At 36.7% G+C, this 25964-nt stretch overlaps 1 protein-coding gene across 3 annotated transcripts in view; it reads right to left on the reverse strand.

Moving 5' to 3' along the window:
- LOC136038621 (uncharacterized) overlaps positions 1-24677 on the reverse strand; it is a 53412-nt gene extending 28735 nt beyond the window's left edge. For 2 of the 3 annotated variants that reach the window (XM_065721853.1, XM_065721851.1), the window contains exons 1-5: positions 24557-24677; positions 21987-22068; positions 18178-18389; positions 7111-7321; positions 4885-5153 (exon numbers count right to left, since the gene is read on the reverse strand). In XM_065721853.1, the coding sequence (XP_065577925.1) occupies positions 4885-5153; positions 7111-7321; positions 18178-18389; positions 21987-22068; positions 24557-24604 (822 nt within the window). In that variant the 5' untranslated portion in view covers positions 24605-24677. The remainder of the gene's footprint in view (positions 1-4884; positions 5154-7110; positions 7322-18177; positions 18390-21986; positions 22069-24556) is intronic. The other variant, XM_065721852.1, reaches the window with a different exon arrangement.
- Between the last annotated feature and the right edge of the window lie 1287 nt (positions 24678-25964).

A 25964-nucleotide genomic window follows, 5' to 3' on the forward strand; every position in this document is an offset into this window, starting at 1 on the left:
AGTGTGTTTTTTTTTTAAATCGAAGGGGAAGGGAGAGTATGAAATTTCAAGAATAGACTTTACGGTTATACTTTTCATATATTTTAGAGTTCCCTCATCAGAAAGGATTTTTTCAAGGGACACCCCCCCCCCCCAACTCTCTCTCTTCTGTGTTAGTAGGCATATGAATTAAATTTTTTTAGTTGAATTACAACAGGAGGGGAGTTGTTACCTACAAGTCACCCATTGTGCATGCTTGGAGCAAATAAATTCTGAAGAGTTAAGAGAGGTTAGGAGGTAAAATCTCTCCCCCCCCAAAAAAAACGAAAATATTAATATGCAGAATATATCGTTGAAGTTCAGAAAACTTGGGTCCAAAAATACATTTTTTTTGTGGCTTCAGGACTTGTTCTTGGGGAATATGCAGAATATCCGTTTTGTTGATATGGGCCTAAAACTCTGGCACCGTTGTTATCACAAAGGCCGAGTTCATTGGGGAGAAGGGGAGAATTTTCGTTAAGATGTCCCACTAAATTCAGAGGGTGTTTCCGATGATAAAAAAAATTCAGGAAAATAACTTTCGATCGGTAACTTAGTGAATTTGAGATGTTTATACTGACCATATTAAACCAACTCCTTTTGATGTATATATTGTTGTCAAAATTCCTTTACTATTTATATTTATTACTATTTACTATTGGTACGAGCTTATTTACTTATTTATTATTCTTATTACTATCTTATTTACGACAATCTTATTTACTTATTTACTTAATACTATTGGTACGTATTTACTATTTACTATCTTATTTACTTATATCTTATATAATCTTATTTAATATTGGTACGAGCTGCTCTCTACGTACAGTTTGTTCCCGAGAGGTAACAGAAAAATTAGATTACTGCCGATTACAACGCTAATAATGTACCCCGTGTGTATTTTGACGATCGGGGCAATGCTCAACTTTCGAAATTAATTTTTATTATTGAACAATGTGAGTGAAGGTTTAAGGCATACCTTTTTCAGTTAAAAAAGGTAAAAGCTTGAAAACAACAGTTTTTGTGTTTGTTTGTAAGACCTGACGAAGAAAAAACTTACCTAATGTTGGTAAAAAATACAGAAAACTAATTTTTCGTGTCATGTTAATTTAAACCAAGTCCGTTTCATTTCGATTTACAGGTTTTGTGGTAATGTTAGTCTAATGTTAAATCAGAGAAGTAAACACTTTATACACTTGGTTTGGGAAAATGCTATTGATTACATTGTCGTAACAAGTGTGTATATTTGTTCCTGATTTGCAGAAGTTCTTATTTATTGGAATTATTTTATTCTTGAAGAATATTTCAGTAATTAATCAAAGGTATAAATTTTTTCAAAAATGGAAACAGACTAACGAGTTTCTCTTTTCTTAAATTCAATATGCCTTCAATATATAAATATTTTCAAAATATAAATGTTTTTCTTGAAAGAAAGACTGCAGTAGGTTTGGGAAAACAGCTATTGGTTACACATTTAAACACTTTTTGGCGGGGCATAGCACTCGTCCGGCTTTTGGAATTGGATACGGACTCTATTTTAAGATCACGACCACAACGCGTCAACGGACAAGGGACAAAGGGGACGAAGAATAGCTACCTGGAATGTTTTAACCCTGAACACAGCAGCAGCAAAAGACCTTTTATCAAGGGAACTACACAAGAATAAGATAGCTATTGCAGGACCGGCCGAGACCCACCTGATCCACGGTGGTGAAGAACGAATAGGCGATAACCACTCATTGTTCTGGTCTGGTGGTTGCACAAGAAAGAACGATGTTGTCCTTGTGTTCAACAACCTTGCAAGAAAATGCTTGTTGTTCCACGAAATAATTTCAGACAGACTTATGAAAGCACGTTTCCAGCATAAACATGGCAAAATGACGGTTCTAGTCTGTTATGATCCGACGAACGATTCCGATGATGACACCAAAGCAAAATTTTATGCTGAGCTCTCCAGAAAACTTGCAAGCGTATCCCCCGACATCTGCGTCCTCCTCGGGGACTTCAATGCAACAGTAAGAGACGATATGAGCATATGAAGATGCACCATAGGATGCGTAACGCCTGATCCACTTAATGACAATGGTCTGTGCCTGCTTGCGCAGATCTCACAACCTTGTTGTTGCAAACACGTACTTCCAGCGCAAAACTCAACACAATATGCATGATAGAGCGACGACGGTCGCAAGAAAAAAATGATCGACTATGTTATCAATCTCGAAGCGCTGGAGGTCGTTGCTGAGGAATTGCAGAACGTAGCTTGGGAATGCTGACGAAGGACTTCTCTGTCCTGAAGTTCAGCTTCAACTGAAAGCCCAGTGGTCAGAAACAAGGCCAGCAGTTATTAATGTCTTGAAACTAAGGGAGTTAGACTCTAAGCGAAAGTACGCCGTCGAAATGTCGAACCCATTCGAGCTACTTAACACTCTCACCAACAGCGGAGATGCCTGGAAGTACTTCAAGACTCAAACGCATGAAATAGCGCAACAATTCCTAGGCAAAAAGAGGCGCCCAAAGAAAGCTTGGATTTCAGAAGAAACTTTCCATGTCATAGAATTGAGGCGGAAGGCTAGACTACATGGTGACATGGTGTCCTACAGAAAGCTAGATGGCATCAAGAGCAAGCTTAAACACCGTGATCCGAGAGAGGTTCAACCAAAATAAAGCTGATATAATCGAGAAAGTGGCAAGAATGAAAGACATAGGCAGTCTGTTCAAGCGTCTTCGAGATATCGTTGGCAGCAAGGCTCCTACAGTGGGACCCGTCGTTTCATGAGACGGGACTTTTCTTTCGGATGGAAGCTCGTACCTCGGTAGCTGGAAGGAAAATTTCTCCTTCACGTAAATAGAAGTACTCCCCTTGTAGTAGCTAACGATATACTCCGTCAGTCTTCCAGCCCAGCCATCGAAGTCAGCGATCTTCCCAGTGATCCATTTAACACCTCAGAAATAAAAAGTGCAGTAAATATGTTGAAGAACGATAATGTATGTGGCATAAGTTCAGAGTTGCTGAAATATGCGGACCCAGCCACGCTCCTTCTTATGCAGACTCTTTTTTTCTGTTGTGTGGAAAACGAAAACGGAGATCATTCCGGAGGACTGACAAAGAGGATTCATCATCCCCTTATGGAAAAAGATAGGCAGGCGAAGAGACTGTGCAAATTATTTTGGAATGATCCTTCTCTCAGTATCTGGAAAACTCTTCTCAATGGTGCTTCTGGATCGTTGCCAAAAAATTATTCACTAAAGCCAAAGACCAGAACAAGCCAGTTTTATGTAAGAGCGATCGACCATTGTGTAAATATTCACAGCCCGTTAAGTAATCGAGAAAACCAGAGAGTTTTGACAGAAAGCATTCATCGCATTTGTCAACTTCCGAGCTGCTTTCAATTCAGTCGACCGGGATGTCCTGTGGATCATCTTGAAGTCCATCTTCCTTCCAGATAAATATCACAGACTCTTCGATGCACTCTATCACGAAACAGAAAGCTGCGTTCAAGTAAACAGCCGACGAAACCGGCTCTTCTAAATTTATAAGGGGTTTGGCAAGGTTGTGCCGTTGCGCCCGAACTGTTCAACATTGTCAAAAGACGACCTCAAGGCTTGGATTTGGACTTAAATTTGGCGATCTCATCGTCTTGAATGTTGACTTTGCCGACGAACTGGCGCTCATGGTGGAATCCATGGGTCAAGTGGTGGAAGCACTTCACATCCTACAAGGACAAGCTACAAGTAGGACTACAGGTCAATTGGGAAAAAACCCAGATTATGGTCTTTGATCCATCCTCTAGCATTGCCAACTCTCCTGTGGCCCCGGGCCAAAAACTACTGTCGACAGGGTCCAGTAGTTCACGTACTTGGGCTCTGTTATTGCTGCTGACGGTTCCCTTCTCCCTGAACTACAAGCTAGAATAGCCAAGGCATCTGCTGCCATGGGGAAGTCAAATCCACCTATGGTGGAATCCAAGTATTAGTCGAAAAACGAAGCTGTGAATCTTCAACGCCCTGGTTGGGTATATAATTCCTTATGGAACATTAACCTGGCCGGGAACAATCACAGCTCTCAAGACCGTAGACGTGTTCCAGACAAAAATCCTTAGGAGGATAGAAGGTTTGAGATGGTTCGACTTCGTCAGCCACGAGAAGTTACTACAGACAACGCCGCAGGCACTGTTTTCCATCCAAATTGTGGAGTTCACTCTACGATGGTATGGTCATCTCCTGAGAGTGCCATCACACCTACCTGTAAAAATAGCGCTGGACTTTAACCCCACAGAAGCTGGCTGGAAACAAACCTGTGGAAGACGGAAACACCGACGGTCCGAATGTCTTTTAAAATACTTGAAGCAGGCAAACATCAATGTCCACGACACGCCAGTGTTAGATGCTGATCGCACCAGTTGGAGGAAGCTAACATCACTCTCTACGCTGAGCGACGCCCATAAGTCAAGTAAGTCACACATTTAAAAGTTAAATTAAACAAAATAATATGCATAAGCAAGTAAATTTTGGGTGAAACTAGCAAGACTAGGAAAAACTTGGGATTGTCAGCTTTAAAAAATACCTTGTTTGGCAAAACGGAAGCATAACCTTCAAAAAGCAGTTGATATGGGATAGACAGTATATTTCCCACAATACCAAGCTTGGAGGCACCAAAATTACAGATAATATACAGATATACTGATGACAACAGTACTGTTGTTTAATCCAATAATTATATACATTCTGAAATCTCTTTTATTTTTTTACTCGAAAGTACACGAGTCACGGACAACAGAGACAGATAACTTTATTTCAAGCCCTCTTGTATGAAAAGCATGGAATAACCCAACCTGAGCGAATGAATAAATGTAAGTCAACTCTAACCTTAGTGACTGTAAATCTAGACAGTGGAGTCTGGACCTCTGCACCTCCTTCTGAATAATTGCGACCTTTCCCGTTAACTAAGATAGTTCCACTTGAAAAATGTCCTTCACCATGATGAGCTGATGCATATCTAGTCATACTAAGATCCTCCAGCCAGTCATCAACGATTAAAACATGTTCTGAGAGGTCAAAGTCATAAAGATCCTTGTGGGGATCTTCAGGCTGCCGAATGATAAAAGGGCCAGCTATGCCGTCTCCTCTTTGAATGGCTAAGATTAAAAAAAAGGTTTATGCATTTTATTATGTTTCTTTACTTCAACATTCAAACTCTAAATTCTGATCTACATTTTAGGAGTAAGAGTACAAAGAATCACCTTAAAAGTCCAGTTCAAATAAGGCAAAAGTTGCTTTTGCAAGAAAATTCCAGAGCAAATAACCCTAATTACTGAATTATAGAAAAAACATCATTTTGAAAAACATTAAGTGTAATAGAACAAAAGATAAAGAGTAAAATATTCAATCTTTAAAACTGCAAAAAACTATCTTAAGCGGAGGAGGGGGTGGGGAAGCTGTAATATGCAGACATTAAAGCTATCTGTGATTTTCTAGGGGCTGGAAATCTTTCTTGTTGCAAATGTTATTACTGGTAAAAAAAACTGGAAAAGAAGTTCACATTTCTTGAGTTACACTTGTTCTTAGTAAAGATCAACTTAGATGTAGAGGACAACGAAATGAAAATCCACTTCGACCGGCAAGGGCGATGACAATACATAAATCACAAGGGCAAACTTTGAAATTAATTGACGTCGTCATTCGGGGTGGATCGAGCCTATGGTGACGTCATTACATCAAGAAGGCGCTCAAATTATTTTGAGGTTAGAAGACAAGCAGCAGCGAAATTTAAATATATACTAACCTGTAACGTGCCGAGTGTCAGAACCCAGGTGAGGCCCGAGCTCCTGGTACTATTTATTATCTGACAAGATACTAGATAATTTATAAACAAAAATTGGAATACGCGAGTAGGTAAACAGTCAAAAGACATCTAACGAAATTGGTATTCGACGAGGTATTAAAGAAGTAGACCTAAATAACCAATTTTATGGCTTTAAATTTTTTAAGGAACTTTTGTTGGTGGCACAGGAAAAAAGCGCTTGGAGCTAGTCAAAACTTTTGCTGTCTTTGGTCTGTTATAGAGTCCACAAATCTATTATGAATTAGCACGTTTATGAAGCTCGTAAGAAAAGAGGCTCAGTAAAAGATAGAGACAGAGGCATAGGGAGAGTCATTTTCTTTCAATTTCCATCGAATTATGTTTTTTTATGTTTATACCATGTAAAAAAGGATTAGTGTAAAATACTTTAAAATAATTGCAATTCATATAATGATTCAAAAAGAGATCTAAGCTGGGCATTCAAAAATAACTGCCAATTGGGGCAAATATGATTGGATGACTCTATTGGCTCTATGCGGCATTTTTAAACTTTCGTTGGACATCCTATAATATGCTACTCTGTTTATTCAGTTTGTATAAATGCCGTTATGCCATGTGCCTCAAGTCGTATATATTTTCCGCTTTTGAAGTTGTACTATGACGTAACTTAAAATGGATTCGTGCAATTATAAAAATTGCTTAGTATGCCCTGGTATATAAAAAAAAAAAAAAAAAACACGGGGAAAATCTTATTTTTACTAGCTGGAAAATAAGTGACCCAAGGTTTTAGGAACAATTTTTTCAAGAGTTTGAAATGTCGATTTCCATACCAATTGACTAACAACCAGCCGAAGCAGTTAAAAACTGTTACCAGAAGGTGATAGTTTAAAAAAAAGTTACACAAAGAAGGTATTGCATATGATTTTTGGAAAATATAGTTTGAGAGATCTAATATAGCTAAAATTTCGAGGAGAAGCTCGTGAGATCTAGAGGATCTTAAAGTACACATTTTTTCATAGTGATCCGGCAACGCTGAAAGGAATGGTTAAAGCTGCTGGATCCAAATCTCCTGCTTAATTTTCCTCATTAAAGAACTTAGGAAAAAAGTGAAAGTAAGCCAATTTCTAATTTAAACTTTGACCTACCAAAGGCCTCCTTTTCCAAATGTCTGCTACCAACATGCTCCCAAGATCTATTAGCACAGATGCTAATCACCTCTTTAAGGAGGTACTAGTGTACCTCCTTGCTCTATACACAAAAGAGTTGTCACATACAGACATGAACAGACTTACCAGAATGAGAGTGATAAAAATGAGTGCCAGGATTATCTGCCCAAAACCGATACCTGAAAGTAGTCAAGGGGCTGATTGGGCATTGGGTTACAAGTGGGACACCGTCCATATAGGCGGTTCCTACTTGACGAACCCCATGCCAATGCATTGTGGTCGTCTCACTTGAAAGTCGATTAACAATATCGACGATTATCTCGTCTCCTTTGCAAACCTGTAAAATTTCAGTTTGAGAATTTAAGCAAAACATTATTATCTAAAAGCCTATCTTCTTAAAATCGACGTTTTCTAAAGAAAGAGAGGTCATATTATTGCTGTTTATTAGCCTGTTCTTTTTATAACACACAAAGAGAGGTTTTTGATTCCCGTTTGTTATTTTTTTGTTTGTTAATCTAAAACAATGCTTTCAAATAGAAGTTTTTAACAGAAAAGCAAAGAGCCTTATCAAAGTCTAAGACAAGCAGAAATAAAGTCACATCTTTATCCAAACTTCAAACAAACAGAAATACAATCAATGAGTAGATGAAACTGACAATGAAGAGAAATCAAAATGAATAATTTAATCAAATGTAAGGAAAAAAGATGCTGTTATAGGTGAAAGAATGATTCCAACCAACAGAAATTGAAATGAATAATCAGGTCACCCTTAAACCGAGTTGTCATTACCACAAACAGGAGCTGAACAGTCGGCACCAGAATCTTTTAAAGGCCAGAGCGTCAGTTACGCTTAAAATAATTTAAATTTCGATTAGTGTGTTTTTTTATTTATAGACATATCGGCATGAAAATAACAAAATATCAAAAGCCTAATCAAGGTTTACAAACAAGGGCTTGGACCTGAAACAACTCAAATGTCATTTGTATTTTATCGAAGATGATGTGTGTTTTGAACAGTCTGCTTTTACATCTGTCCAAAGTTAAAAAAAAGAATTAATATGAAAAATTACCATTATAGGCAAGACTACTGGAAAAAAAAATAATGAAAGCATACCTTTGATTTATTATACAATGATATTAATTTCTATAATTTATAGCAATTTTCAGAGAAAAAAAAAATCAAAATGTACTTTGTTTTCACTGGATTGCAAATGATGCACTTGCTTTTCGAAGCTTTCGAGGCCGGTTGTTCTACTCCTGTCTGTGATGATTTTTTCGGTTTTTATTACATGACTTTATTTCTGCCCGTCTTAGGCTTTAAAGTGGTTCTTTACTTTTTTGAAAAACTTTCTTTTTATAAAACATTTCTAAATTAATTTCTGTTCGTCGTCTCAAACTATTTATTCATTATTAGAATAATTACTCTTCTCTAACGAGTTTATTCTTAATAGAATTAGAAATATTTTGGATTAATTTAAGTTTTTTCAGCCATAAGTATTTTACAACAATATTTCCCATGGCCTTCACTACCTATGGAAACAATTTTGTCTACACTGAGGTCCCTTTGTTACTGTCTACGTGTCTTGTAAATCTGAGCCCATATGAGAAAACAAAACATGCTGCTTCAGGTATAAACATATCTACTAACAAATGAACTATGCTCCTTTTTATACAATCCAAATAAGGGAAGCATTAATGCCGGGGTTTTGTTCTCAATCAATTAGACTATCTGTCTAGGCCTTTTCTACAATTAGCCATGGCTTGATGCCCACAACTATACCTTTTTAATTCAAAAATCAAAAATCAACGTATAAAATTTTCAATTTTTAATTTTCAACCAATTTTATTTTCATTGAAGTCTCTCTGGTCCTATTTGCATGACCTGCTACTTGCAAGCCTATTAGACACGAAATAAAATTTAGGCCCATTTTTGGGTGGCACAAACCGATACAGCCTAAATTAGTTACAGATTTTGTCATTAAAAAAACAAAAAACAATGGAAACATTAAAAAGTCATTTTCAGTGAAAATACCCCAAAAAAAGGTTTTTTTCCAAGATATAGGGGAGGGCAAGAATTCAAAGAGAGAGAATTTTCAACCTGGCCCCTCCTGATATAAGCCAATAAAATGTATAGCTTTGAAAATCTGAAAAGAGAGTATCGTGAACTATAATGTTCACAATAATTCCAAACTTGTATGCATTATCAAGGTCAGGAGACCAATGGAAAGTGTATTAATAGAAAATTTTATTATTTCAGAAATGTAGATGTCCTCCCTGAAATTATGACCACATCTATATTGTATTGGTGATTTCACTATGTCGTAGAATTTCTTTGGACTCAGAAATAATTATTGTCGTTTCTATTATGCAATCGCTCCTGCTGTTTTTTCTTATGCTTCTGCTTTTCCCCATGAGGAAATGTATTAAAACACTGGACATAGAAAAGTCAAGGAGACCTATTTGAACAGCAAATTGTGTGCCTATTTAAGTAATCAGAAAGATGCCGTCTTCCTTCCATTTTTTTGGATAGTAATATTTCTAACCAAACAAGGGAAAAATTAACTTCGGACCCATTTTCAGAATTTTTTTGTTCCAATTTAATACTCTGGAGTTACTAAGATTGCGGCTACAGTAATTGTGCCTCAGACGCATCCACCTAATAGCCTAACATGAGCTTTGGAACTATGAAATTAAAAAAAATTTTCTATTTTGTGTTTTTTTTTAAGTAGCGTTACGAGGGTTTTAAATTTTGAACCGGCTCTTTATGAGAAATAAGCACAAAAAACAAAATTAAAAAAGTAAGTAATTTTAGGTACCTAGCTTAAGGCTATATCGTGAGGCTATATCATATCACTTAAGGTGATTATTATATTGGAAAGAGGATGGAATTGGGAATCAGATGTTGTATTTCTTCTTTTCTTTGGTAGAGACATTAATTACCGCTGAAGTGGAATTCCACAAGAGATTATATCTCTTGACCGTTCCTGATTTATTGCTGATGCGCTCTTTAGACTATTAGCATGTACACAGTGTTTTAAAATTTTGTGCAACATCCCTTACATTCTCTGGAAGTAGTCACAACTAAATGTAGTACCAACTACAAGCAGTTGCAATCACAACCACAAGTTTTGGCAATCGAAAGTCGTCATTGTTCCAGTCACATTTGGAACCGCAGCAATAGTAGAAGTAGCCAAAAAGATGTAGGTAAATGCCCTTACCCTTTCTTGAGATATTGCGGATATACCTTTCTTATAACTTGGATTCAGATTGTGTTTTGTGATTCAGCTCAACATACCGCTCAAATTCCCCAAAATGTTACCTCAGTACCCTTGGTCTTTCCGGGCGCAGTAAGCATCAAAGGTTTCCCCCTTTCCCAATGATAAATGCTGCAAGTTAAAAACGGAGAAATTGGAAATTTACTACCCTTACCCCATTGGCTGTGGGCAAAGCTATTAGACATTGCGACTAATTTGAATAAAACGGCTTTTTATTATTTCTATCTGCGTAAAATGGAGTGTATAAAAGAGAAAGTGGAGGGGGACTGTTTGCTCTCCGTTCCTTTATCAATTTCCCTCTCGCTTATCAATCTGCATATAGTGTATCTAGATTTGTTTGACATCCCCGTTAACATTTTCTAAGGGTTTTAGCTTAATACCCTTAGCTCTGAAATTTAGAATCAAACTTGTTCTTATTTTGCAAAAAAGGGGACTAAGGTTACGTAAAACACTTGTCCCTGGGGCTGTGGAGAATTTTATCATCCCTAGAAGCAGAGTTCATTGATTTTTCGACTATTTTGAACAAAAGGGCCCCTCTCCAATAGGAAGGGGGCTGGTTGCCCTCCCAGAATTTTTCAATATCTCCTTCAGCATGCCCTGAAATTTTAAAATGAATACCTTCAGCCATACTTTAGATATTGTAAATACACCTTTTTGAAAAACTGGATATACATAATACCTTTTAATTTAGTTAAACGTGCCGCTCAATATTCCTTTGTGTTTTTTCCTTATTATACATAATCTTTACGAACATGATAAGAATTAAACACTCCCCTTTTTCCTAACGGCAAATGAATTGTAGATTAAAATCCTTTCCCTAAGTGATTTGGGGGCATTGCATTCCGGGAAGCATAGTTACTACCTTTTGCCTATTTTGAATAAAATCACTTTTTTCAAATTTTGATCAGCGTTAAGTGGAGAGGCCATCTAAAAAGGTAAAGGGAGGCTTGTGGTCCTTCAATCACATTTCAAAACTACGCCGAACATACCCTCTGATTTTCAACTTAATATCCTTTGATGTTTCTTAGATATTTTTGATACGCCCTTTTGACAAACAACATGCACATAGTATTTTTTGATTGTGTTCGACATTTCTCTCTAAAGCTATGGAGGGTCATGCCATTCCCATTGACGTAATTATTTGGCCTTCAGACTATTTTTAAAAAGGTGCCTATTTAAATTTTGATCGAATATTTTTGAAGAGAGGGCAGCTAAAACGCAGTGTGGGAGGGGTTTTGCAGCCCTTAAATCACTTTAAAATATCCCCCTCAACATGTACGGAAAGTTCAACTTAATACCCTCAGCCGTTCTTGAGATATTGCAGATCCGCTTTTTGATAAAACGGATGTACGTAGTGCCTTTTGATTTAGTCTAAGATACCCCTTAATATTATTAAAAGTTTCAGCTGAATACCCTTGGCCTTTTTGGATGCACCCGTAATCAAAACACCTCTCTTTTTCTAACGACAAATCCTGCAAGTAGACAATTTGCAAGTTGCATAGTTCACAATCCCTGCCCCGAGGCTGTGGGGGTGCTGGAGTGCTATTACGCCTTTTGTCTTGTTTGAAAAATATGATAATTAAAAAATTTGACTATTTTTGGGAAGAGTTTGCACATAAGAAGTAAAAGGAGGGAAAATTTGCCCTCTAATCTCTATTCAACATCCCCTCAACATACCTTGTAAGTTTCAACCTAATGCCCTCATCCATTCCTTAGGTACTGCGGATATCCGCCTTTTCACAACCAGCAAGGTATAGTGTGTTAGTATGTTCTGATTGTGTTGGGCATCCCTATCAACATTTCCTTAAAACTTCACCATAATGCTCAAAGCCTTTTTGGAGATCCAGGATCAAACATGCCCTCTTTTCTTGATTAAATAAAAAAACAAGTTTTTTTTTTTTAAATGAAAGAAAGGGGCGACATTTAAACTTAAAACGAACAGAAACTACTCCGCATATGAAAGGGGCTTTTTCTCCTCAACGCCTCGCTCTTTACGCTAAACTTTGACTCTTTCTCTTTACATTTTAAAACAGTTAAAAACTTTAGCGTAAAGAGCAGGGCATTGAGAAAGAAAAGCCTCTTTCATATACGGAGTAATTTCTGTTCGTTTAAGTTTAAATGTTGCTCCTTACTTTCATTTAAAAAAGGCTTGTTTTTTTGTTTAATTTCTAGATGTTTTTAAATTAATACATGTTTTGATCTTGGCTCTAAGCACGTATATAATTAAAACGAAATTTGCATATTAATTTGTTTGGGCTAAATGGCTTTTTCATAGTTTTAATCGGAATATTTTGAGAAAAAAGGAGCGAGGGAGGAGGCCTAGTTGCCCTCCAAGTTTTTGATTACTTAAAAAGGCAACTATAACTTATGATTTTTTACAAACGTTTTCATAAGTAAAAAATATACTTAACTTACGAATTAAATTACGTAGCGAACTTCTATATTTCTATATTTTTATTGCGTATATGAAGGGGCTCACCCCTCTTCGATACCTCGCTCTTTACATTAAAGCTTAAATTTTGTCCCAATTCCTTAAGAATGACCCCTGAATCAGAAAGGCCGTAGAATAAATAGTTGAAATTACTAAAAATACTTTAGCGTAAAGAGCGAGGTATTACGAGGAGGTAAAACCCTCATATGCGTAATAATTTCTGTTTGTTTTAAGTCTTAATGCTGCTTCTCACTTTCAGTAGAAAAAACTTTTCATATTTATTTTTTCATTATTTTTTTTTAAAATAATGCTAGAAAATCCTGCGCCCCCTCCATTGAAAGTCTCTTCCCCCATGAGAAGTTCCTCCATGGAAAGATCCTCCCAGGTACCCCCCCCCCCAAACCAAAAAAATCCTTTTGAAAACGTCTGTACACTTCCCAGTAACCATTACTACACGTAAACACAGGTCAAAGTTTGTAACTTGGAGCCCCTCCCACGTGGCCTGCGGGGGAGTAAGTAGTCCCAAAAGACATAGTTACTAGGTTTTTCGACTATGGTGAATAAGCTGGCAATCTCAGAATTTTGATCCGGTGACTTTGGGGAAAAATGAGCGTAGGAGGGGGCCTAGGGGCCCTCCAAATTTTTCGGTCACTTAAAAAGGGCACAAGAACTTTTAATTTCCGTTAGAATGAGCCCTTTCGCGACATTCTTGGACCACCGAGTCGATACGATCACCCCTGGAAAAAAAAAAAAAAAAAAAAAAAAAAAAAAAAAAAAAAAAAAAAAAAAAAAAAAAAAACACGCATCCGTGATTTGTCTTCTGGCAAAAAAAGCGAAATTCCACATTTTTGTAGAATGGGGCTTGAAACTTCTACAATAAGGTTCTCTGATACGCTGAATCTGATGGTGTGATTTTCGTTAAGATCGTATGACTTTTAGGGGGTGTTTTCCCCTATTTTCTAAAATGAGGCAAATTTTCTCAGGCTCGTAACTTTTGATGGCTAAGACTAATCTTGATGAAACTTATACATTTAAACTCAGCATTAAAATGCAATTATTTTGATGTAACTAATGGTATCAAAATTCCATTTTCTAGAGTTTCGGTTACTATTGAGCCGGGTTGCTCTTTACTACAGTTCGTTACCACGAACTATTTGATGAAAGACCTTATTTATTAACAATGAACTACTTATACAAGTTATAGCCATTGCACCAGGTACTGGGGTTTTTAACCCTGGAGGCATAGTTATTTGACATTTGGACTATTTTAAACTAAATGGCTGTTTCAAAATTTTGATCGGATGCATTTCGAGGAAAAAAGTGGAGTTACGGGGGAGGGGGTTATTGCCCTTTGATTACTTTTGTTTCTTTAAAAAGGAACCAGAACTTTCAATTTTAATGAAATGAGCCTCCTACAAAGTTTATAAGACCATCCCTTCCATACAAACCTTATCTGTTAACAATTGGCAACTTGCATAACTTACATAGCTTACCTCTTGATAAATCTAATATTGTGAAATCTCTTCGACAGTTAAAGTCAAAGTCATGTGACCTTGATGGTATTTATGCCACTCATCTTGACCCGAAGTCAGCCGAACTTCTATCGCATCTTCAGTTATTATTTCAGATGTGCCTTTCAAGGTCTACTGTTCCTGATTCATTTTTATGTGGAAGTGTTACTTCAATATTAAAGAAAGGAAAAGATCTAAATTCTTGTAATTCGTACAGGCCAATTACCGTCGCCTGTACTGCAAGTAAATTATTTGAGTATGTTCTACTTCCACGTATCGATGAATTTGTTAATTATGAGGCTAACCAGTTCGGCTTCTGGTCAGGTCTGAGCTGTCAACATGCTCATCGTGTTTTAGCGCAGCTTATTAAGGAAGCCACTTGGCGTAGTTATAGTCTTCATTTTAGCACCCTTGATATACCTAAAACATTCGATTGCGTTTGCCATGCACAAGCTTGGTATGCTCTTAATCAATTTGGTGTGAATGCGTCAGTGATTCTGGTTTTGAAGTTTTGGTATTCAAATTATTTGAGATTAAAGTCATAAATCGTGAATTTTCCGGACATATACCAGTCAAGTGTGGAGTAAGACAGGGGGGAGTTCTCTTTCCTCATATTTTTAATGCTTCTATTGAAATCGTTTTGTCTGGTATACGTAGTTTTTATTTTACAGGATTCACAGACGCATCATACTTGGCTTATGCTAACGACTTGCTTCTTATTAGCCGAACTTAGGCGGGTTTAGCGCGTTCTGTTCGATCCGTCGCTGATACATTTGCCAGAATTGGATTATTTCTAAACGTGGATAAATGTGAATTTCTTATATTTTAGTGGGGTTAGTTCGTCTCATCCTTTGGATTGCAGTTCTTTTTCCTTACCACAAGTCAATTCTTTTCGATGGCTTGGGATTTCTGTTTGCAATTCTGCAAGTTTTTATTTTTTATTTTTCAGACAATTCAGGATATACAATTTAAGTTTAAACTGGAGTGTTTTAAAATTGGACCTTTCCGGCCACAAGCACTTACAAAGCTGTACCCGAGTTTCTGCGACCATTCTGTGTTATTTTGTGATGGGTTTTATATGCTTCTGAACAAAGGTGACTTAAAGAGGGTCAAGACGGATTACTATCGGTATTGTAAGTTTTTACTTTATTTACCACGATCATATCGGAACCGAAGGTTAATTAGTAAATATCAGGCAACTGATATTGTTGTCTCAGTGGAAAAACTAAATTCAAAATTAATTGACGAAGCTCCAATCCATCTTGGTCCTTACAATCATCTTATCCGCCTCTTTTACTAAATTCTTATTTCTTTTCCTTGTATTTTGTGTTATTTGTAGATCTTTGTTTTTTCTCCTTGTACTCCAGTTTTTCCTTTTTGTAAGTGGGTAAGAAATACATTATTATTATTACTAGCCTTGCCCCTGGTCTGTGGTGGGCTTTGTCATGCACAGAGGCATAGTTATTTAACCTTTGGACTAATGTGAACAAAAAAGCTGTCTCTAAGTTGTGATCATAAGCAATTGGGGAAAGAGGGCGTGGGGGGTAGCAGCCCTCCGATCACTTTTGACTCTTAAAAAGGACACTAGAACTTCCAATTTCCAACTGAATGAACCCCCCTTCGAAGTCTTTACGACCACCCCTTCCATATCTGGTACTTCAGGGAAAAAATATAAATGAATAATAAATCATTTTAGCTTTATGGCTCTACTATAGGCACTGCTATACCGTTGCCTATATGGTAAAATTAAATATAAAAAAAATTAGTTTTTTTAACTGAAAGTAATGAACGACATTAAAACTTAAAAAGAACAAAAATTACTCCGCATATAAAATGGGTTGTCCCCTCCGCAATCCCTCGCTCTTTACGCTAAAGTTTTTAATTGTTTTAAAAAGTAGAATTGTGACAAAGAGTCAAACTTTAGCATAAAGAGCGAGGGATTGCGGAGGGAACCACCCATTTTATATACGGAGTAATTTCTGTTCGTTTTAAGTTTTAATGTCGCTCCTTACTTTCAGTTAAAAAAAAACTATTTTTTTTAATCTAATTTCTGAACGTTTTTGAATTAATACATGTTAAAATTTTGGCTCTCCGTACATAAATTATTAAAATGAAATTTGCATATTAATTCTTTTTTTGGGCTAAATGGCTTTCTCTTAGTTTTGATCAGACGATTTTGAGAAATAAGGGGTGGGGGAGGAGGCCTAGTTGTCCTCAAATTTTTCGGTTAGTTAAAAAGGCAACTAGAGCTTTTAATTTTTAACGAACGTTTTTATTAGTAAAAATATACCGAACTGAAGAATTAACTTATGTAACAAACTTTTATATTCTTATATTTTTGATTATATATATGAGGGGGTTTGTCCCCTCGTTAATACTTCGCTCTTCACACTAAATCTTAAGTTTTGTCCCAATTCTTTAAGAATAACCCTTGAATCGGAAAGGCCGTAGAATAAATAGTTGAAATTACTAAAAATACTTTAGCATAAAGAGCGAAGTATTCATCTCCTCCTAAATACCTCGCTCTTTATGCTAAAGTATTTTAGAATCTTTCATATGCGTAATAATCTCTGTTCGTTTTAAGTCTTAATGCTACTCCTTACTTTCAATTGAAAAAACTTTTTCATGTTTATATTTGCATTGTTTTTGTTTAATGGTAATGCTAGAAAATCCTACGCCCTTTTCATTGAATTTCTCTTCCCCATGAAATAATCCTCCAAGGAAAGATCCTCCCACATAGTCCCTCTTCTCAACCCCACACCCAAACCCAAAAAATCCCCCTGAAAGCGTCGGTACACTTCCCAATAACCATTACTGTATGTAAACATTGGTCAAACTTTGTCACTTGCAGCCCCTCCCCCAGGGAGGGGCTGGGGGAGTAAGTCATCCCCAAAGACATAGTTATGATGGTTTTCGACTATGCGGAACAAAGTGGATATCTCAAAATTTGGGCCCTCCAATTTTTTGGTCTCTTAAAAAGGGCACTATAACTTTTCATTTCTGTTGGAATGAGCCGTATTGCAACACTCTAGGACCACTTGGTCGATACGATGACTCGTGGGGAAAAAAACAACAAAAAAACAAACAAACAAATAAACACGCACCCGTGATCTGTCTTCCGGCAGAAAATACGAAATTCCACATTTTTGTAGATTGGACCTTGAAATTTTTTCTATAGGGTTCTTTGATACGCTGAATGCGATGGTGTGATTTTCGTTAAGATCCTATGAATTTTAGGGGGTGTTTTTCCCTATTTTCCAAAATAAGGCAAATGTTCTCAGGCTCGTAACTTTTGATGACAAAGATTAAATTTGACGAAACTTATATATTTAAAATCAGCATAAAAATCAAATTCTTTTGATATATCTTTTAGCATCGAAGTTGCGTTTTTAGAGTTTCGTTTACTATTGAGCCGGGTCGCTCCTTACTATAGTTCGTTACCACGAACTGTTTGATATGGCCAATATCATCTTATGCGTCAAATTTTTTATAATGGTTATAATTTACAAATGTGTAGCACTATAAATGGAAATCAGTAATTTTTTTCAATTATGGTGGTGATCAAAGGCCAGATGACTTTTTCCTGATATTCTAAAATTAGTACACATGGTTCTTTAAGAACGAAAGTGAATGCCTTCAAAATAAGTATATGTGGAAGGTTTCCTGCAGTCTTAACCCACCTAAAATATATCCGTCAAGGAAAAAAAATGATTTTAATCCCATTTTTAGAAAGATCCTGGTACTCCTTGGATTTAGAAGTTGAATTGGATGAACTAGATTGAGAGGTATGTCTGGTAGCTTAATAGCTAATTATGAATAATAAACAAAATATTCATTATTTTGCTAATGTGTCTCGTCATATTTTCCCAATTTTCTAAATTGCAGCCTCTCTCCTCTCCCACTAGGCTGAATCTTTTTTCTATATAATGTCTTTTGATGCTGGGCTAGTTAGCCAAATAAGAAACAATATCCTTACCTGTATACCCGGACCAGGCAATTGCCGATTAATTGTGAACAGTCCCCTTTCTTTACCTATGCCAGGGATGCAGTGATGCCTATAACAGTCAGTGATGTTGAGAGGACAGTCCCAACAAGCCTTTGTCATGGTTGAGTAATGCTCTATTTGAAATTCATAATGGCAGGATTTTGGCGGCTCTCCTTCTAAACACTCTCTTGAACACTCATGAACTGAAAATTACAAAAATAAAGGTCAGGAACAAGGATCTCTTAAATGGAATAGGTGCTGTATTGAAAAATTATGAACAAAAGAACAACTTGAAACATTTCAACAGCGAAAGTGCCAATATTCTATTTCCAGGAAAGAATATTTGCAACAAAGAGAGGCAAACAGACACTTAAACGCACAGACTTGGTGAGACAGACACAAAAACACACACAAACACACAAAGTTTTAAAAACGAAAAGAAAAAAACACAGACAGGCAAATAGACACTCAGAGAAACACACAAGGTGAAAGAGAGTAGCAAAAACGCACACAAACACACACAGTCAGACTCAAGAACACAAAAAGACCGACACAGTCGCAAAACCACACATACAAACATACAGAGTCAAACAAAAGGGCATAAAGAGAGAGAAAAACAGACACACAAATGCAAAGAATTAGAACAATGAGCTCACAACGACAGACGCAGAGATAAAAACACACACAAATACACAGAGTCATACAACACAGGCAAAGAGATAGAGAAACAAAAATAGACACACAAACACGAGTCAGACAAATGAACACACAAGAATATACACAGAAAAAAATCACACACAAACGCACAGAGTCAGACGCACAGGCACAGAGAGAGAGAGAGAAAAAACACACACAGTCAGACACACAAACAAAAAAACAGAGACAGTTAGACATGCAACCACACAGTCAGACAAAAAAACTCGGAGAGAGAGAGAGAGAGAGAGAGAGAGAGAGAGAGAGAGAGAGAGAGAGAGAGAGAGAGAGAGAGAGAGAGAGACCAAAACACAGACAAACATACAGAGTCAGACACATAAACACACAAAGATTACAGATACAGGTAAATACACAGTACATACACAGAGACAAGCCAATGCGTACTCGCCCACACAGGAACGTATAGTTAGGTTTTAAGGTGGTGTGCCACTTAACCTACTATGTGTAGGTTAGGTTGGTTAGGTTAACCTAACGTACTAGCATGTACGAAAAATGCTGAATCCTTAAGAAAAAGAGTGAGTTTTCATGAAATAGCCATGCAAACCACATTATTTTTCTAGGTGGTAAAACAGGCTGGCAGCAGGAAGCCGAGATGTGGAGGTTTTGCTGTAGGTACCAAGGTGGCTGCAAGTTGACTTCAGGTACGGGAGGTGTGTCAGTTTAGTTGTAAATATTTGGAGTCAGTTATGGGTTTGCTTTAGGTACCCAGAGTGTGACAGGTCATACTTTTACTGGTCAAGTTGATTCAGGTAGTCATTTTATTGTCTCTGTTGATGGGACTTTCATTTGTCAAATCAATTCAAATCATATTTCATCGTCTGTGCCTGCGTGTCAGGCATGATTGTGGGTAAACCCACGACTGTGGGTTTACCGGTCTCTATGTATTTCTTCATGAGATTGTGTGTATGACTGTTTGTGTTTGTGTGTGTTTTTGTCTTTCTGTCTCTCCGGCCCTATGTGTTTGACTGAGTGTTTGCCTGTCTCTATCTTTTTGTGTTCAAGGTTCCGACTCTGTGGGTTTCTCTCTCTCTCTCTCTCTCTCTCTCTCTCTCTCTCTCTCTCTCTCTCCTTCTCTCTGCAGATGTGTCTGACTCTGTACGTTTGTGGGTGCTTTTGTCTCTTTGGTTTTCTTTGTGTGTTCGTGTGTCTGACTCTGTGTTTTTGTGTGTGTTTCTCTCTGTGCCTGTGTGTCCTATTCTGTATGCCTGTGTGTATTTTTGCCTGTTTGTCTGTCTTTGTCTGTTCGTGTATCCAATTCTGTATCATTGTGTGTGTTTTTGTCTTTATATTTGTCTGTGTGTGTTCGTGTGGCTGACTCTTTGCGCTTGTGTGCTTTTTTCTCACTTTCTGTGCCTATGTGCTTGACTCTGTGTGTTTATGCGTGTTTTTGTCTTTGGGTCTTTCTTTGTGTGTTTGTGTGTCCGACTCTGTATGTTTGCGCGTATGTTTTGTCTCTCTCTTTGCGCCTTTGTGTCTGACTCATTGCGTTTATGTGTGTGTTTTTGCTTTTGTCTCTCTCTTTGTGTGTTCGTGTGTCTGAATCTGTTTGACAGACTCTGTCTCACCGTGTTTGTGTGCCTCAGTGTCTGGTTCTCTGGTTCTCTCTCTCTTCCTCTCTGTACCTTTGTGTCTGAGCGTCAGTTTGTCCATCTCCGCGTTTCTCTTTGATTGTTTTTGCGTCTAACTCTGTGTGTTTTTGCACGTGTTTTGTCCCTTTGTTTGTCTTTGTGTGTTTCTTTGGTTTACTCTGTGCGTTTGTGTGATTGTTTTGGTCTTTCTTTGTGTCCAGTGTGTATGACTCTGTGTGTTTTTGATTGGGTGTTTTTGTCTCTGTGTCTGTATTTGCGTGTTCGTTTGTCTGACTCTCTGTGTCTATGTGTTTTCGTCTTTCTCTCTGTGCTTGTTTGTTTGACTGTGTGTTTGTGTGAGTTTTTGCCTCTGACCCTGTTGATTTGTCTGATTCTGTGTGTGTGTGTGTGTGTCTTTGTATGTGAGTTTGTGCGTGTGTGTGGGTGTCCCCGCTTTGGTATTGCTATTTTGGGGAAAAAGTCCAACAAAGCGGGTTGAAACAAAGGGATGGCAAAAGAAACAAAGAAACAGAGCAATTACGATTTGGTATAGGTATTTTTGGGCAAAAAGTCGAAAACTCTGGTAGAAACCAAATAATGAGAAAAGAATCAAAACAATTCCATTTTGATATTGGTATTTTTGAGAAAAAGATGAATAACGTAGTTGCAACATTAAAACGAGAAAATAAAAGACAATTCTGCTTTGGTATTGCTATTTTGGAGAAAAGTCAAACAATCCAGATTAAAACAAAAGAATGAGAAAAGAAACGGGCTGAGGAAAATTGTGTGGGCGTGGCCATGGTTAGACTTACTAACATAGCCCCGTAAAGTTCTTTTAAACGATACAAAAATTGGTGGGAACGGAAGTTTGGAATTTGGGGTCAGAGATGAGGGATCTGGAAGTGACAGAACCGAAGCCAGAATCGAAACTGGGAACGGAGCGGTCATAGCTGAGACTGGAACGGGTTGAACCTGGTGGAAGGCAGCAGAATCAAAACTGGAACTGTGGCGTGTGGAACCTTGGGAATTGTCCTTTACGTTTGAACGATACGGCTAAACGATACGGCTAATAGGGTTACTTTTTGCAGGAAAGTATCAGAAAATGCATTAGGAATGATAATGTGTGTAAGAGGGTGCCTTGAGCCAGCCAGAAAGTGTCGTGATGGGGCATAAAATGTGTTGATGCTTGACAATCGAACAAAACATTCAAATCCAGGCTTCAACAAATCAATGTGGTTAAAACATTATTTTATATTACATTGTTTTTGTCATATGAGCCAGCAAGAGAGTACCACGGGGGGACTTGAAGTGTCCTGATACTTGAAAATTGCAGATAATATAAAAATCAAGGCTTCCACAAGCCAATGGAGTTAAAACATTAATTTTATCAAGAAAATTTACAAATTATAAACCAAAGTTTAACTAAATATTGCTAGATAGAAATTATCATAGTTGATTAAAGGCCTAAAATTATTTTTTTCCAATTTTATTTTAAGTTCAAAAATGTGTTTTACTTACTAGTATCCTGACACTGGATTGATAGCGTCGTTAATATCAACAGGACAACGAAATTTCTGAACAACGCTCTCATTTCCAGTAGCTGAAAATAATGCAAGTCACAAATAATAGCTAGTGAGTCGTCAGTTGTTCAGCTTATCATTAAGAAATACGCCTGAGTCACATTATAGTCACAGTTGCAGACAATACTGAAGTTACAGACGACTAAAGGACCATTTATGTTTTCCATGTATAATTTGCTGATTTGAACTATCTTCAACTTTCAACCGGAATCCTTATTATTGACCATTCGAAAGAAATATTAAAGGTTTAGTTTTTGTTTGTTTTTTTAAGGATTACAAAAGTAGAACCTTCAACAGTAGCTGCTCTATCTGCCGTACCAATCTGGCAAAAAAAAACAACCAACATACAGTAAACAGAAAAATTAGTGTTTACATAGGTTTTTTAAAGCAATTTCTCGCCATTTCAGTGTTCCACTTCTGTATCAATGGTGTAACATCAAAACCAAAAAAATATATATAGTTCCATTTTTTTAACAACAGGTATGAACATGAAGGGATCTAGGTAAGTGCTATTTTCTAACTCTTTTATATATTGCTCTGACATAGTCACAGAAAGTTGGTGGTTATGAATAATGAGTGTCGTTCCTTGCTTTTAACTTCACATTCTGATAACAAAAGAAAAAAATACAAATGGCAAGAAGTTAGTTTGGAAAGCTTAAATACGCACGAATCTGTTTCAAAGTATTGCCATCTAATACTAAATCTTCTTATTTTATGTCGTACATCTCGCATTTTTGTATTATCATATTTCTCAGTAGTATGCTGATAACAAATACAAGCGCAGGTCTATCTCAACGTGCTATTTGGTGTTGGTAGTCCCTCATACCCAGCTAAAAACTTCTAAAGAGAGTCTTAGAATTTTGCAGAAACAATATATTTTCGGTGAAACAATTCAGTTGATACAACAGGAGCCCTATACATAGCACGCTATCTCAATTTTCGATTGTTCAGGACATTTCTGGAACCAATATTGTATGAGCTTCGTTTGCCAAGTATGCTATTAAACAATTAAAGCCCGCTTGAAGCTACATGATGTCTAATAAACGAAGTTTTTGATATGGAATCTAACAGACAATTGGTAGAGCTCTTTTTGTACTATAATGGTGTCGAGCTGATTATTGATTATTAATAATTGAGTATGACTACAACCGGCCAGGTTTCAAAATTTTAATGTAATGACCCTGAGCAAGTCGGTTTTCCATTACCGGGCTTGCGCGTGAGTTTGGGTCTCCATGTTCCCATCCAGGACCAAATATCCCCAACAGGGCTCCAAGCTCCCCCAGGGCCCAAATTATCCCCCAATTTTTTTGAATTTTTTTATTTAGATTTGAAGTTTTTCTAACTTTTTTTTTTCAACACAATTTCTTTACAGTATAATCTTGAGACTTTGAATTATTGTGGAACGTATAATTTTTTGGCTTAGAATTTTTTTTGAGACTTCAAATTTGTTGGCGACTTATAATTTTATATACAATATAATTATAATTGTAATTTCGGGCCGAATACATCGATATCTGACATTTCCGCGTATTCTGGGATAATTTTTGCTATTTCAAGTACCGCTGTTAGGGAAGTCATTTTACTTTCTGGTAAAGCTATTTTTGTCTTAATCTGCGGCTGTGTTTAGTCTTTTCGACCCAGTGATCCCGCAAGTCACCCGTTGTTGTGATGTAGTAAGTAAGGGACAGCAGACGTAGTACAGGTGATTTGTGGTAATACTGTAAAGGGTTGTTAACCTTGCCCTTGGAGTGGGTATGGGTACGGTCCTAAGGGTAATTCAAATCAAGGGTAGCGTCTTAACCTGACTAATTATATCGGTATCCTACTGGTATAGTTGAAAAGCTTAGCTAAGGTTGTAGAGAAGTTTTATATAATAATATTGATATAATTAAACTTCACAGTAGACAACGGTATAGGATTTGACTCTGGTTATAGAAATAGTCATAAAATAACACATAAAAATAATAATAAAAATATATAGCACTTACTACACCAAAACGATCCAAAATCCAGAGGTAATAAAAATAATTCAAAAATTACTACCGGGTTATCGCAAAAACGGGCATATGTATACCATATGCCCTGACCACACGTCCTATTTAAAACAAGATAGAGGTATTACAAAATTCCCTATGTTCACAGCAATTCCATCAGCTCTTAGTGTGGAGGTCAATTTCAAAACTTATTATCTAGAACCCATTATTTCAAACTTCTTTATAATTTATAATATGCGTTGTTATACGGAAATCATGTCCAATAGACAATTTTGTTTTGGGCATGGCGACAAATTTTCATTTCAAGATGAGCGAAGAACTAGAATTACAGAAAGAAAAGGGAACTTAAAAAAAGTAAAAACGGATACAATTTAAACAAAAATATTAGGGAAATAATATTAGATACACAGTTTTGTTTTAGGGGTGACGATCTATTTTAATCCATGGAAGGAAAGAAGCATTGATACATAAAAAGACAGGACCTTGAAAAACAGAATACATATTCATTACTTACATAAAATGATATAAGAGACTTCGGATGGCTTGACAGATGATGTGTCATTCTATAAAATAGACTGCAATATAATTAATAGAAATTAAAGTATTCATCTATAACCCGTTATTTTTCCTTATCGTTGTTTGGCTAAACTAAAATTATCTTATCTCTAGTGTCACTTGAAAAAAAATTATGATTTTCTTATTTCCTTAATATTGAAATTTCCCGTTTGTTCCTCCCAAACCCAGAGTGGGATATGCTACTTTAATACATAAAACCCGGGTAATGTTTGGCAGTCAAAATACATGTGGAAACCCTCCTTTATCTTGCTGAACACTGGTGAACATCATCCTTTATCGTGTCCAAAGGTCCAGTTTTGCAGCCTTTCAGAAAATTCTCCAAAATCTTAGGTCAGTTTTGTAAACTCGTGAAAGTTCTAAGAATCATCTAGTATACAAATTAGATAAAAAAAAGCTTTTTGACCTCTACATTTGTTTGTCCATCTAACTTTTCTCCATTTTATACGATTACTTACCGTAATTAAAAAAGAAGTATATTGATAAAGTGTAATACCCTATCTGAAGTAATTTTTAGGATAACCCTTTTTTGCCTAATTACGAACTATGAATCCTTGAAGTAGTGATTTGAAAACGTTCGCTTGACAAATATGGCGATATTTACAGCATGTTTACCCTGCCAATCCAAGTCCGAATTTGAGACTTTCCTGACAACTCCAGTTGCTTTAATCCCTCACCTAGGCACATAAAAGTACCAAAAATGTCAGAAAAAAGGGCCCTGTATGGGAGGTGACTACTGATCTCCCAGCCTTCATCCTTTGTCCGATTTTTGAAGCTAAAGCCTTATTTACATTTTACTGAAAACTTAATATAAAAATTTAATAAACTTAATAAGCAGCATACTGTGGATCGTTAATTACCTATAACAGCCCAGGACAACTATATATAATGACAAAAAAAATCATCAATAAAGACAAATCAACAATCTGCACACGTTCAATGGAGGGAGTAAGGAATAAGTGGCAAGCGAAAAACTAGAATAGTGAAGAGATAAAAGAGGTTTTCTTTTTCAGGGACATGCTGCTAACTAATTTGTTAGCCATCGCAGATCAGCAAGACAAACGAAAATGAGAATAAAATAATACAGAAAGAAAACAGTAGAAGAACTACCGTATCAACAATGGTTTAGGACAACATTATTGACATAACCATAGTAGAACATATAGTTTTACTTACAGGGGCCATATACGCCTTTAATAGAAAATAGGTAGCTCTTCACTTGTCAAGGTCATTCCATAAGGCCTTTGGAAAATCAATGATTCTTGCAAAATCAATTTCTGTGGCCTTGAATGTTAGTTGCACAATGATTTAACCTAACGTACTTGGAGGATCAATGAGCTCAGAGTACA

The sequence above is a fragment of the Artemia franciscana genome, chromosome 18 (assembly GCF_032884065.1).
Source record: "Artemia franciscana chromosome 18, ASM3288406v1, whole genome shotgun sequence".
NCBI lineage: Eukaryota > Metazoa > Arthropoda > Branchiopoda > Anostraca > Artemiidae > Artemia > Artemia franciscana.